This window comes from Olea europaea, chromosome 7 (assembly GCF_002742605.1).
Source record: "Olea europaea var. sylvestris chromosome 7, O_europaea_v1, whole genome shotgun sequence".
Classification (NCBI taxonomy): domain Eukaryota; kingdom Viridiplantae; phylum Streptophyta; class Magnoliopsida; order Lamiales; family Oleaceae; genus Olea; species Olea europaea.
Window position 1 is genome coordinate 1,786,192 of NC_036243.1, and position 13,578 is coordinate 1,799,769.

Here is a 13,578-nt window from a genome sequence, read left to right on the forward strand (position 1 = left end):
GGATTTTGTGACTGACATTGTTGGTGGGGACTTCGGGGAGGATGGTGATGAAGATGGTGGTGATAGAGGTGGAGGTTTCAGGACTGGATTTAAGATGGCACCAGTAGTTGAAAGGATACTGGCTGATTTTGTTACTGTTGGTAAGGCAAAAGATCTGGACCTCAAATACCTGCATAGAAAGATTCGAGGGGAATCCTGTAGGAAATGTTAAGGATTTTGAAGATCCAAGTTGATTCTCATTGGCCGATTTTTTTCAAGTCAATGTTTTTTCCCTCCTCCAGTCCACTCCTCTGTAGCATGTCCCTTTCTTGAACAATGTTAATTCATAAACCTATTACTATGGAGCAAATACATTAAGGTTTGAAGGGTGCTACATAATACCCTTTCCTATTTTCAAAACCTAAACAGCCCTTTTAAACTTTTACTAAAAACTTGATAAATTGTTCTTAAAAACTTGACTTTTATTTTGCACTGTAAATTAGGAAATTTATAACGAAATGTGTGCCAAAAGAAAATGAATAGTAAGTAATCCAGGCAATGCATTTTGTAAGAAATTATGAAAAGACATGAAAGATTCCATGGGAAGGATATAATGGATTGTACATAAAAAGTTACATAATGAGCATCCATTCGAGGTAAAAGCCATGAGTACATATTTGAGGAAAAAGCCATGACTACACGTAATTCTTAACAGAATTTCTACCTACGCTAACGCGGTCACAAATAATTGAATTTATTTCTTTATCCTCTTTCCATCTTTCAATCAATTCTTGCCATAAGTTGTCTGTCAAAATTTTCTATCAATTTTTTCTATACTTAGCACGATTCTCTATTTGACGTCCTTTCTTCCCCCGATTTAATTTTTGTAATGGTAAAAGCATTAATGGCCAACAAAAAAAGCAACTGACTTACTTGATACAAATTTGAAGAATCCACCCATTTACCACTAGTTACCATGCTTGCCCTCAATTTGTCATGAAATTTACTTATTTGTCCTTCAATCCTTCTTCCCAATTTCAATTGGCAACCAGTACATACCATAAAATTAATAAACAACTCATTCTTCTCCACATGAATACATCATACTGCAAACGTGGGCCAATTACACTAGTAAAAAACAAATTTGGCAGAATAAAGTGTGTCAAACAAATGCTGATTTACATACAAATAAGATGTCAAAAAGATGGTTGAAAAGTCAACCCCCCCTTTCCTTTTTTTCAAATTTGATTGAAGAAATTCTAGCCAAATCATATCTCACAACATCATGTGTATATAAACCATTATATACATGTTGCACAACCAATAATGAATAATTATGATAAATCTAAATCGAATAAGAACGAAGCAAGACGATTTTAAAAGACATGTACAATTTCCAGGTTTCAGAACATAAGCATCAAATTTCAGTTGGTGGAGAAACCAGTCCTGATGACATTCTGTTCTAATAGTCTTGCATTGACAAACTCCTCCGAATATTGGTAACATTTGTATCTAAAACTAACATCGAGGATAAAACAACTGTGGTACACTGGTACTATACTTTAGCAAAGCAACCTCCAATATTTAATCTTCTATAGACTGCAATAGACCTACAAACTTGATTTGTTAAACCATTTCTCAATCTATATCCTGTATAATGCATTTTTCCTTATTGACGACAACCAAGAAATCTGTGATTGCATAATAAAAGAGAAAAATCACAGTTTCCAGGTTGGCAAACAATGAATTGAACAACCTAGAATAATGAACTCGATGATTATGTAATACAAACTTATAGACCTATCTCCGGCACAATAATGGCTGCAACTCCATTCCTAGCTTGCATCAGGACCTGCACAGTGAACGAATTCTCAACCGTTAGTGGGCATATATCTATGGAGGGAGGGAGGGGGCTGACCAGTTACTAACGTTCTATTTTTTCCCCAAAAGGTGACCACTCGGTCAGATTCTCAAACAACATAAGTTGCAAGAAGAGCATGCAACAAAGCCCAATAGATTATGACACCAAGTCGCAAAGCAGGTTGTCGCATTAGTGCCCGATCACATGACATCCTGGACAGAATTCATACAAAAGTAATAAATGAGAATACCATGAACATCAAATATATTTTATAGAAGTAGATTGGACCATACCACAAACCATCAACCATATTGGTTACTGGTCTCGTAAATTGGGGAACAAGTCTTGATGTAGTGAGCGACTTGAACCCATGAGCTGAAATTGAATAAAAAACCAGAGGAATGAAAGAAAAATGAGTCTTAACAGCTGCAAGTAGTTGGATTTACAGAGGCGATACAATGCTTTTCAATTACTATAGCTTAACAGCACATTATTACCTTTATCGTCATCATCCTCATCCAACCTGTCACTACTTGGATCAATGTCTATAGCCATGGCAACGTGATCACTATTAGTTTTCCGCAAACTACGAACTTGCGATGATGCAATGGTAGCAGGAGCTGTCCATTTGTTTGTCTATACCAGTAGATCAGAAGCGATTAGTACCAAAATATAATATTCCCAGTAAAAACAATGAGAAATAAAGAAAAGAAATAACAAGAAAATAACAAAAGGCTACATACAATCGGAAACTCTTAATGCTACCAACTTTAAAACCAGCAAAACACACCTATATCTAGGCACTTGGGCAAATTTGACGAATAAAATACTAAAATACTTAAATACCATACCACTTGTTCAACTTCCATGATATCCGACATAGCACTTGATACTTGTCCAGACTCTCCGGCACCTTGAAGCATAGTTAATTGAGACTCCTTTTCATGCAATGAATTCTTAAGATGATGTTCTTTTCGTGTCAACTCTTCCACCTTACCCCTTGCTTCTTGCAACAGCATATCACTGTTCTGGGTCACCGCACGAAGATTCTCCAATTCGGTCACAAAAGCCACTATCTGGTTCTGTAGTCTCTCTTTATATTCGTTAACCTGATCAACTTTCATACTATCAGAACCTAGATCATTCACCTGCACCGGAGTAATCAGTGTATCTAACCATGTCAGGAAATCATGAATTTCATCAGAGCTCCTTCTCTTGCTCATTTGGGTTGCAGATAGTGCATCATTAGTGCACCTTGTAACCTCTTGCCTAAGGAAAGATATCTCTCTATCCCGCTCTTGCAATTGTGACTGAAGCTTCTCAACTTCAGAAAGGAGACTTTCAGACAAATAATGAAGTTCATCAAACTTGCTCACTGTGACCGAAAGCTTCTTCAAAGCCTTCCCACGAGAAACTTCAAGGTTTTCTAATTGTTTGTTCTTCTGTTGCAATTCTCTTTCCAGCTCGCCAATCCTGTTTGTCAGGTTCTCCATTTGAGCCTCCTCCTCATCAAGTGCTTGCATCATTGCCTCATTTTCTGAAAGAGCATATCATTATGTAACTAAATTATTATGATGAAATCTAAATAGACACTACGTTATTACTTAAATAGAGATGCCGCTAAAAGAAGGCACTCAGCTGACCTTGTTCTTTCGCAGCTAGCACCTCCGATAGAGATTTAACTTTCTGCTGCAAGGCCTCAGACGTGGCTTCCAGATCTTTTGATTCTTTCATTCTCTGTTCCAATTCCTTGTGCTCCACTTCCTTCACATCCACCTGTTTTTGTAAATCATGTAGCTGAGCCCTCACAGACTGTAGGTCTTCTAAATGATTCCTTGCCTTAGCTTCAGCTACCTTTATTTGATTAACAAGCTCCATACAAATTCTGTCTTTCTCGATGTCCTTCCCCTGAAGTTCTTTCTGTAAATTGAATATTGTTTCCTTCATCTCCTTCTGTCTAACTTCCAGAATATCAGTTTGCATGCTTATGAAATCCTTCATAACCAATAATAATTTGTCTCGGATGGTCCTGATGCCTTCCTCATGAAAAGTGTGGGCATCACTGGTAAGATCACCTCCTCCAACAGACGCTAGAGACTTTAACTTTGTTTCCAGAGCTCCAAGGGACAAATCATTTCCAACCATATGGGTCTTCCTATTTTCGATTTCAAAAATCACAATGTTAAAGGCTTCATAAATCAAGGAAACGTTTCTACGCATAGTAAATAATTCAGAACCCCTCTCTTTCTCAATGGATTCTAACTGTTCAACACTTCTCTTCATTGCTTCAAGAGACTGTTTCTGAGAAGAAATTTCTGTACGAACAGTCTTTGCTACTTCAGATAAACGACACGCTTCTTTGTGTAGCAAATGTTGATGATTGGACAATCGCTCCTTGAGAGCACCAATTTCTGGCATTAAAACCTGTGGATGACAAGCAACAAAAGTAAAAGGTAAGGCTCCAGTATGTTACAGAGTGAGACTCTCCTGAATAGATGGCCATAAAAACTAGCAGGATATCTGACTCCTCTGTTTCTCTGTTTCACCATTGCCCTTTCCTATCCCTCCTCTCCACTATTTAAAAGAAGCTCGTTCCCTAACCATCTTCATCAGTATTTTTATTGTCGGCAAAAAGATAAAAGAGATTAGAAGAATGTATAGAACAAGAAAAAGAATGATGGAAGACGAATGAATCTGAAGAATGAGTCAAGCAAAGCCAAGGATGTCAATATACATAAAACTTAACATCAAGAAATAATTTACCTTCTTTTCTGGTTTTACTGAAATGATGCTACCATGGGAACTAAATAGATCACTCAAGTCAGGCTCATCACCTAGTTCCAGAAACGATTTCATACTGGCTTCTGTATTCTGCAAAACTTCCAAGTCCTTGGAGAGAACATCCCCCAATACATTGTCAATGGTAAAAAGCTCCTCCCTCAATTGATCCATGACAGATTTTATCACCGTGACTTCAGCTAGCTGTCTGTCCTTTTCCTCAGCATGGATATCAGACAGCTTTTCAATGTGTACTAGAGCTTCATGTTTGGCTGCTTCAGCTAAATCCTTTTCCTTGGAAAGTTCTGAGAGCTCACCGGAAGCTTTTTCTAGCTCCTCTTGAAGGACATCATTTCTTTCTTGAACTTCATTCAACTCTGCCAGCAGTAGCTCGGCTGCTCTTTTTGATTTCCTTGATTCTTGTTCAGTAGAACCCAGAGCTGTCTGCAGACCATGGCAGTGTTTCCCAATTTCTTTCAGCTTCTCAACTGGATTGCCAATATTGCGTGCAAGATCAACATCAATATTGCCCAAAGTGTCTAAAATCATGCTCAAGCTACTCTCTTTCTCTTGCAAATAGCATACACGGTCTTTAAGGAACATATTCTCAGATTCTAAATCTTGCACCCTTTCTTGGTTCACAGACAAGTCCTTGATCCTTTGGTCATACTCAAGAACAACATTTTTGTTAAGCTTGATCTCGGATTTCAGGCGCTCCACCTCAGCTGTTAGCTCTTCAATCACTTGCTTCATGCCATCCCGCTGTTGAACCAAGGACTTTCCTTTTCGAACAGCAACATTTAGCTTCTCTCTGAAAGAAGCTGACTTCTGTTCCTCCTGATTAAGCAGCTCTTGCAGTTCATTCTTTTTAATTTCTAGTGCTTCAAGATCATGGACTAAAGATTGATTATTCTGCACGCATTCATCTTTCTGTTGCTTCAAAAATATCAATTCACCCATACAATCCTCCAGTTTTTTGCCCATAACCACTACATCCTGCTCATCAGCATTTCTTGGAATGTGAGTGAGCTCAACTTTTTCACTAATGTGTGCGTCAGCCGAGTCACCATTACTATGTTTCCCTGACATAAGTGTTTTATATCCTTCTACAAGCTTCATCACCAGTGCTTCGAAATACTCAGTACCATCCTGACAAAATACCACATCTTCTGTACCAGAATCCTGAAGAACATCCTTAACAAAATCCTGCAGTCTTCTTATAGTAGCCTCAACGAGACGAATATCATCTTCAAGCCCTTGCTTCTGTTCCAGTTTCTCTTGCAATAAACTTAGTTCATTATTAAGGTTTCCATTGTTTATTTCAAAACCAGCAGCTTTCTTTGAGATTTCATCATAATCATGAGTAAGAATCTCCAAGTCCTTCGAAAGAATTTCTTTGTCTCTGCTAGCCTGCTGAAAAGCTGATATAACCTTCATCACCAGTGCTTCAAAACATTTGATACCATCCTGACCAAATACCACATCACCTATACCAGAATCCTGAAGAACGTCCTTAACCAAACCCTGCAGTCTGCTTATAGCAGCCTCAACAAGACGAACATCTTCTTCAAACCTGAGCTTCTGTTCCAGTTTCTCTTGCAACAAACTTAATTCATTATTAAGGTTTCTGTTGTTTACTTCAAAACCAGCAGCTTTCTCTGAGATTTCGTCATAATCATGAGCAAGAATCTCCAGATTCGTTGTAAGAATTTCTTTCTCTCTGCTAGCCTGCTGAAGAGCTGAATCTAGCTCGAACATTCTTCTTTGTGTATCCACTAGGTCTGCAGTTAGGGACTCACAAGATGTTTCAAGGTTTTCAATCTTCTGCTGGAGGGAATAACGCTGGTTCCGAGCCTCTGATAATGCACTTTCCAACCACTGAATCTTATCATCAGGTTCCATGGACCGCAACTGAGAAGGCATATCTACCCTGTCCAAAATTTCTTCCCACTGCTGCACAAGATTGTTCCTCTCCATCAATGATTGTTCAAGCATCTCATTTTGCTCGGCCAACCCATAAAATTTGCTCTGCAATTCCTCAAATCTTCTTCTTACGTCATCACTGGAATTTGGATTGGGCTTTGTGTTATCCTTCAAGCCATCCACATCACCAAATTCAGCATCAAAGTATGATCCTCCTCCCACTGAGCTTCTCGGTTCCCGACCAGGAAGAGGCAAAGAGTTCCCTGTAACAGATTTTGCTAACCAATCAATCTTTTCAATGATATCTCGGCAATGGAAGTCCTCAGGCAGCTCTAGATCTTCAAGAATCTCTTCTATCCTCTGAAGAACAGAATCTTTAAGAAGAAACGATTCTCTTAATACAGTAGCAGAGTTGCGAATGTACGAGAGCTCAGATTCCAGAGCTTCCATGCGTTCACCAGCCTCCGAATAGGCCTTTAGTTTTGTTTCAAGTTCATGAAGCCTGGTGTCTTTCACTAGCAGCTCCTGAGAACGTTTCTCCAGCTCTTTGGATGTCTCAGCTAGGGATTGCTTAAGACCGTCACGCTGTGAAATCAGACCCTTCCCCTTTGTAACAGCAATACTTAGTTTCTCTCTAATGGATGACACCCGCTGATCTGACTGTTCAAGTTCAGCAGCTTTCTCTTGTAGTTTGAAAGTAAGGGTAACTACATCCTCTTCAGCACTTCTCAAACTTTGCTTGAAAACAATATTTTCATTTTCATGTTGCACAAGAATGAAATTCAAGTGTTCAATTTGTGCCTGCAAATCACTTAATTGCATTTTCCAAGAAGAAGTCTCCTCTCTTGACATGCTTAAACTCCCAGCAGCCTCTTTATATCTTGTAATTAGTAAACGGATGAGAGACTCTAGACGTGAGGCAGGTTCATCTGAGGAAATTTCAATCCCCTCCGGCCTGACTGATTGTTCAATATCTTCAACTAACTTCAAAATAGCATCAGACTGAAGACAACTTTTCTCCAGTTTGTCAATGTCTCTAGCTCTGTTCGTCAACTCTGCATTGAGTTCATTATGTGCAGACTGAAGCTTCATTCTCTCACCAAGAAACGTGTTCAGTTGCTCCAAGAGGGTGTCAAAAACACCAGGATGTGAAAGATCTTGCGAGTCACATCTTGACCAAACAGTTTCAGTTTCATCCTTGTATCCTGATGCTTCACCGACAAGTTTGCAGAGGTCATCATAAAGTCTATTCAATGTATTGGTAGTCATTTCATTCTTGCGTAGCAGAGTATTACATTTCTCATGCTTATCGTTGTAGGCATCCCACAGTGCTTGATGATCTTTGTGCAAAGCTTCAAGTTGATCTTGCAGACCTACAATCAGTTGGGTGGCAAAATCCACACAAATGGCAACACGGCTAACAACATCCAGGTTGTTATCTATGAATGCGAATGAGGTGGAGGAACGAAGTGGATCAATGCTAGCATCCAACTCACCAACTTTCTGAAGAATCTGAGCAACATTAGAACTCCATTCTTCTTCCAGTACTGATTCCCTTTCAACTACTTCTTTCTGGAGTGTTATAATTTGATTGGAGATAGAAGTGACCATTTCATTTGAATTTTGACATGTTTCATCAAATTGTCTCTCTAATTCACTAATTTTGGGCAGAAAGTCAACCAGCTTTTCTCGAAGCTCATTATTATCTGATTTCAGAGCATGCTCTTGTTTCTGTAAGGCATCACATAAAATAACAAGCTCATCCTCTCTTGCAACAGCGTGACATACAAGCTCCCTTGTAGCTTCATATAGAACCATAAGCTCTAAGTTTGCTTCTTCTAGATGATCACCGTGCTCCCTCAGAGAATCATAGTCACTCCTCAGCTCAGCACCAGCCCCAGCAGCAAGCAATTTAGTCTCCTTCATCCCCCTACAGAATTCACTGGCATTCTCGGCATCCAGAATTAACTCCTTGAGCAGTGCTCTCAGATTTTGAGCTACTCGTTCAGCTATAGTGTATAGATCTCCTGTTGTTTGGTCTTCAGAAGAAGGGGGGTCCTCTGAATCATCATCGTCAGTGTGACTATTTGACTCAAAGGCTTGAATAAGTTTTGATACTCCAGATCCAACTACTTTACCACTCGACCCACTCAAGGAGGTTGAGTGAACATGCATTTCTTCAATTGCCTTCTCAAGTTTTTGCATCACATTCCCAGCATCCTCCAGGTGTCTTTTCAGTACGACAAACCCGAAAGAATCATCATATGTGTCCATTTTCAGTCCATTCTGAGATGGTCTATCTGCATGGCATTCAGATGCAGCCTTCTCTGATATCAGAATTTCACCATCCCTACTCACTTTAAGTGGGGACAGTGGACTTGATAATGATGTTTCGAGTTCTGCTGACTCGTGCAGTTGGTTCTCATTATCACTGAATTTTGTTTCCTTCTTTTCTTCAAGCTTGTTTCTCTCCTCTGTTACGGAAGTGAGAACCCCATTTAGGTGGGAGATGTCTGCCTGAAGAGCAGCCACCAAATCTTTGCTGTCCATCAACTCTTTTGATAGTTTCTCATTCTCCTGCAGCATAAAATCTCTTTCATCTTCGAGCACCTTTCTCTTTTCCAGTTCTGATAGAAGGACATCATTCAAATTCTTGTTTTCCACCTGAAGAGCTTCAACCATCCTCTTATAATTGGACAAGTCAGCAAGCAATTTTTCATTCTCATGAACAACAAATTCCTTGTCATCCTCAAGCTTCCTCCTCTCTTCTCTAAGTGAAGCCAGATTTTCAGTCAAGTCTATAATTTCTGATCGCAGCAACTCCAAAGAAGCCTGGCACTGAGCTAACTCTCTAGCCATTTTCTCATTCTCAAGCACAGTGTGCTCATTCTCCTCTTGAAGTTTATTTTTCTCCTTGGTCATCAGATTAGAACTCTGATTTAAGTTTTCATTTTTAATCTGCAAAGTTTCCACCAAATTCCTGGAATCAAGCAACTCTGAATTCAGGATTGACAAGTCTCCTTGGTTTGTTTCAAGTTTATTCTGCAACTCATTGACTTTGGCAGAAAGTTCTTCAACCTCGAATATTGAAAAGTGAAGCTGCTTTTGGAGCTCTTCCCTCCCAGAAACAAGTTCCTTAACTTCAGACCTACACTGTGCAAGTTCTTTGGCAAGCACTTCATTTTTCCCTTGAACTTCATTGAGTGATGTACTGGCCATCGATATCTCATCAGCAAATTGTTGATGTTCAGAGATCTGTAAGCGAAATGCATCCCTTGCAAAACTTGTCAGATATAAATGTTCTTTGATCTGCTCAAAAGCATCATTAAAAAAATGCTCATGCACCTTCACGTTGTCTGTACTTCTTAATGTTTCAGAAGATAATTCTCTTGACATGAACAAGAACCTAAATTCATCTTCATCAAGGCTTTGTAATATATCTGATAACTGGGAGAGGCTGATTAAACTTCCATCAGATCCAGAAGGCAAATTCACCTTCTTCTGTCCTATGGACTTCTCAGCAACATTAGTATTGAACTCAAAAGATCTTTCTGCATTACTATCACCAAAATTTACTTGAGTGCCTTCAGCATAGTCACCTGACACAGAAACCATTTCTGTCTTCTCTCTGAACGACGAATCAGATAATAAATCTTCTCTCCGCAGACCAATCACCTCAGAACTTGTAGCTGATATTACTTCTGAATCAGGTAAAGGTTGTGTGACATGCCTCCCTTGAGCGTCATCAGCATCATTGATAGCAACAACAGATGACGAAGAATCATCAGGCTCTCGTTGTGTGTCCAGCTGGGTAACTTCGGCCACTTCGACACTCCCTGAAACAGGCACCATATGGCCACCTGCACCGTCGTCAAACTCATTTGAAGAAAGTCTAGATTCTCCTTCAAGCTGCATCACGCTGCCAGCATTAACTTGAATCTCACCAGAAGTGCCAACTTCCTGCACAGCCCCTAACCACAACCAGAAGAAATTAAGTATAAGTCGGTACCAGAGTGTTAAAAACATATAAAATTATATGGGGAAAGAAGACCATCAAAAGTGAAGGCACAAACCTACATCTGTTACCTGCTCTTCCCCATGCTTCTTCTCTGGGTGGGATGAAAAACCAATGGGCAAAGATATACTGGATTCTGTAGATTCCTCTTTGGGAACAACTAGATCTAAAGTTCCTGACATATTATGATCCACGTCCTCAGGATGTATAGAAGAATATCTACCTCCATGTGCGATTGACAAATCAACATCATCATGTCCATCACCAGAACTATTATCCCACTTGGTCTCAGCGACTCCAGAATCCTCTAATGGGAACTTGACAGTCCCTGCAACCAACTCTGTGGTTCCAAATATACCAGTCTTCGCTGACAGATCATCAGTGGACTCTGACAAAGGAATATGATATTCAGCATCATGCCCAGATCTTTCTCTAACTGCAACTTTGTTTGGTTTTGGCACCGGTTCACTGGGAGCATTTGTACTCGCATCATGGCCAGAATTAGAGGATTTGCCTGATGATTTGCTAGTATTCCCTTTATTATCCTTCTTCTGCCTGAACTGTTGAAGCTGATCACAGATAAACCGACAGGTCAAAATTGAATAAAAAGAATCGAACTGTTTCCTGATGATAATAACAGCCGTAGATTGGAAAACTATTGTGTAATTACATGTATTAATTACATAAAAAACAGCTGCTATCGAACACCAAATTAGGATTCTTAACATCCAAAAAGTGTGTCTAAACAATGCATATCATAATTATTGACAATTTTTTTGAAAAAGCTGCCAATATTCTTTTGGATATGGAAATTACAACAGCAACAAATAATCAAAGCCTTATTCCTAGTAAATTTGGGTCAGCTAAATGCATACTCTCTAACCAGTCGTTTATATTCATTGCTACCTCTTGGAAAATCCAAAACAACTAGAACCTTAGCAACAACAACATGCCATGTTAATTTGATCTATCCCTCCCTCTCATAATATGTTCTACTGAGATCGCACGACACTTAAGAGTTGAAGCTTTGTTAGGTTTACACAAGACATGCCTCAACTATCGAAGTCGTCTTCCCCTTAATTTATCTCAATCAGTACCATTTCTACTTGTAGGCATATATTCTCATTTTTAATCTTACTCATTCTAGTATGACCACACATTTACCACGGCATTCTAATTTCAGTTATCCTATGGGCATTTTATTCTTTAACAGTCCAACCTTCAGTATGCAAGTCTAATATTTGTTCAATAGAATTTGCTTTTTAACCTTATTGAGATCTTCATGTCACACAAAATTCTTATAGCATTTCTCAATTTCATCCAGCTTGCTTTAATCTCTGCATTACATCCTCTTCAATTCCTTCTCGCTAATCAAACCTAAATACTTAAAAAAACCACATTTTTGACAGCATAATTGAAAGATAAGATAACAACTTGAAGCAAAAACTTAATGCAACCACATAGTACACGTGCGCTCAAATTTCCCTGATGACTGACTACACAGCAACACATTTCTAGTTAAATGTTGATCAGTGGTTATGGAAACATTAGTTTGGAAATACGGAATGAAGCCAGTTCCTAAGATTAATGAAAGAACATATAAAGTTTATGATACGATGAAAGACTGCTCCTATTCCCACATTGAAATACACAGACTCATCTTTATTTCCAGAAGTGCACATTAATTTTCATTTCTAGGAGTCAAAGAAAAAGATTAATATACACCAGCACAATAGAGGTCTAACATTTTAAAATAAATTTAACTATTACCATCCATTTCTCAATAATGTTAACAATTTCTAAGAAATTCCTATACCCACTAGAAATGATTTTTTATTTTTATTTTTTTTGAAAAAGGAGAGAAAAATATACCCTTTTACGTCCAGCAGCAAGCAGATCGGTGCGGTTCTTATTTTTGTCCATCCAATCCAATTTACAATTCAACAGTTCAATAGCTCTCAATCACCGTTGAATCAAGCAGATCGCCCTAAAGTTTCATACAAAAGGAAGAACAGATAAATACAATCACAACTATTAAAATCAGCGGAAATTCATAAAATGGAGAGAAGAATTTCATACATCAAAACTGCGATTGGACGGTGGCGTAGAATCGAAGGTGTGTGGGGTCTCTTAGATCTAACACCGAAACAGTGTTTGGTGAAATTTTTGGTAACAGGGATGGGAGTAGGATTTGGCCCAGCTGTGCCTGCGGTTACGTTTGGTGTATTGTTGGCAAAATTTGGGAAAGAAGAAAGAATTTACTTTCCACAATTAAAAGAAAAGAAAATATAGGAAATGGGCTTCTCAATTGGTCAAATTTTGAGTAGGATCTACTCTTTCAGCGCTTGATTGAAAATGAAAAAAACTTAAAAAGTGGTCAAAAAGTTGATGTTAAAGCTAATAATTAATTTCAATCACAATTTTATTTTTTTTAATATTTATTTTATCAATTTTTATTAAAATTCGTTAAAATTTTTATTATAAGCTTTGTCAAATAGACCATTAACTTTGTTTAACATAGATGATAGACCCACTACTTTCCGTCCAAATTTAAGTTTAGGAAAAATTGTATGTTCGTCTTCAATTTATTGAAGTGATTGCTTTATTATTAGTACTAATACGAATAATGTTATTTGTAGTCGCTCACTATCGTAGTCGCCATATGTGATGATTAGTGATTCGTTTTATAAGGTAATAAAAAAATATCAAATTAATGTATCAAATCACTAACTGCCATATGTAAGCCACATAGACGACTACAACAGTGAGCGACTGCAAATAGTATTGTCCATACAAATACTTTACCATACTGCATTACCAAAAAAATAGTTTAAGGTGTGGAGATTTTCTTGCAAATGTGTCACTATCAATGTTTTGAAAATCGAATCGACCCAACCAATTCGAGCGAAAACCTGTGAATCAATCCGTCAATCAGTTCGATTATATCATTTTAACCATAGATACGAAATCGATAAAAATCCAGTAAAATAATCAATTCAACTGAAAATCAATGAATTTGAGA

The 13,578-nt window shown here is 38.3% G+C and overlaps 1 protein-coding gene across 6 annotated transcripts; it reads right to left on the bottom strand.

Moving 5' to 3' along the window:
• Positions 1 to 1,303: 1,303 nt before the first annotated feature.
• On the bottom strand, positions 1,304 to 12,813 carry LOC111396658 (COP1-interactive protein 1). Of its 6 annotated transcripts, none has more exons than XM_023023104.1 (10): positions 12,636 to 12,813; positions 12,429 to 12,543; positions 10,628 to 11,125; positions 4,604 to 10,501; positions 3,484 to 4,264; positions 2,692 to 3,377; positions 2,338 to 2,476; positions 2,134 to 2,215; positions 1,909 to 2,052; positions 1,304 to 1,831 (listed from the first exon to the last, which is right to left on the bottom strand). In XM_023023104.1, exons 2-9 carry the CDS (start codon positions 12,477 to 12,479, stop codon positions 1,950 to 1,952), a joined length of 8,238 nt encoding a protein of 2,745 aa, XP_022878872.1. In that variant the 5' UTR covers positions 12,480 to 12,543; positions 12,636 to 12,813; the 3' UTR covers positions 1,304 to 1,831; positions 1,909 to 1,949. The 6 variants fall into 6 exon arrangements, with proteins under 6 accessions (XP_022878872.1, XP_022878871.1, XP_022878870.1 ...); XM_023023103.1 differs by having other exon boundaries at positions 10,619 to 11,125; XM_023023102.1 differs by having other exon boundaries at positions 4,604 to 10,512; positions 10,615 to 11,125.
• Between the last annotated feature and the right edge of the window lie 765 nt (positions 12,814 to 13,578).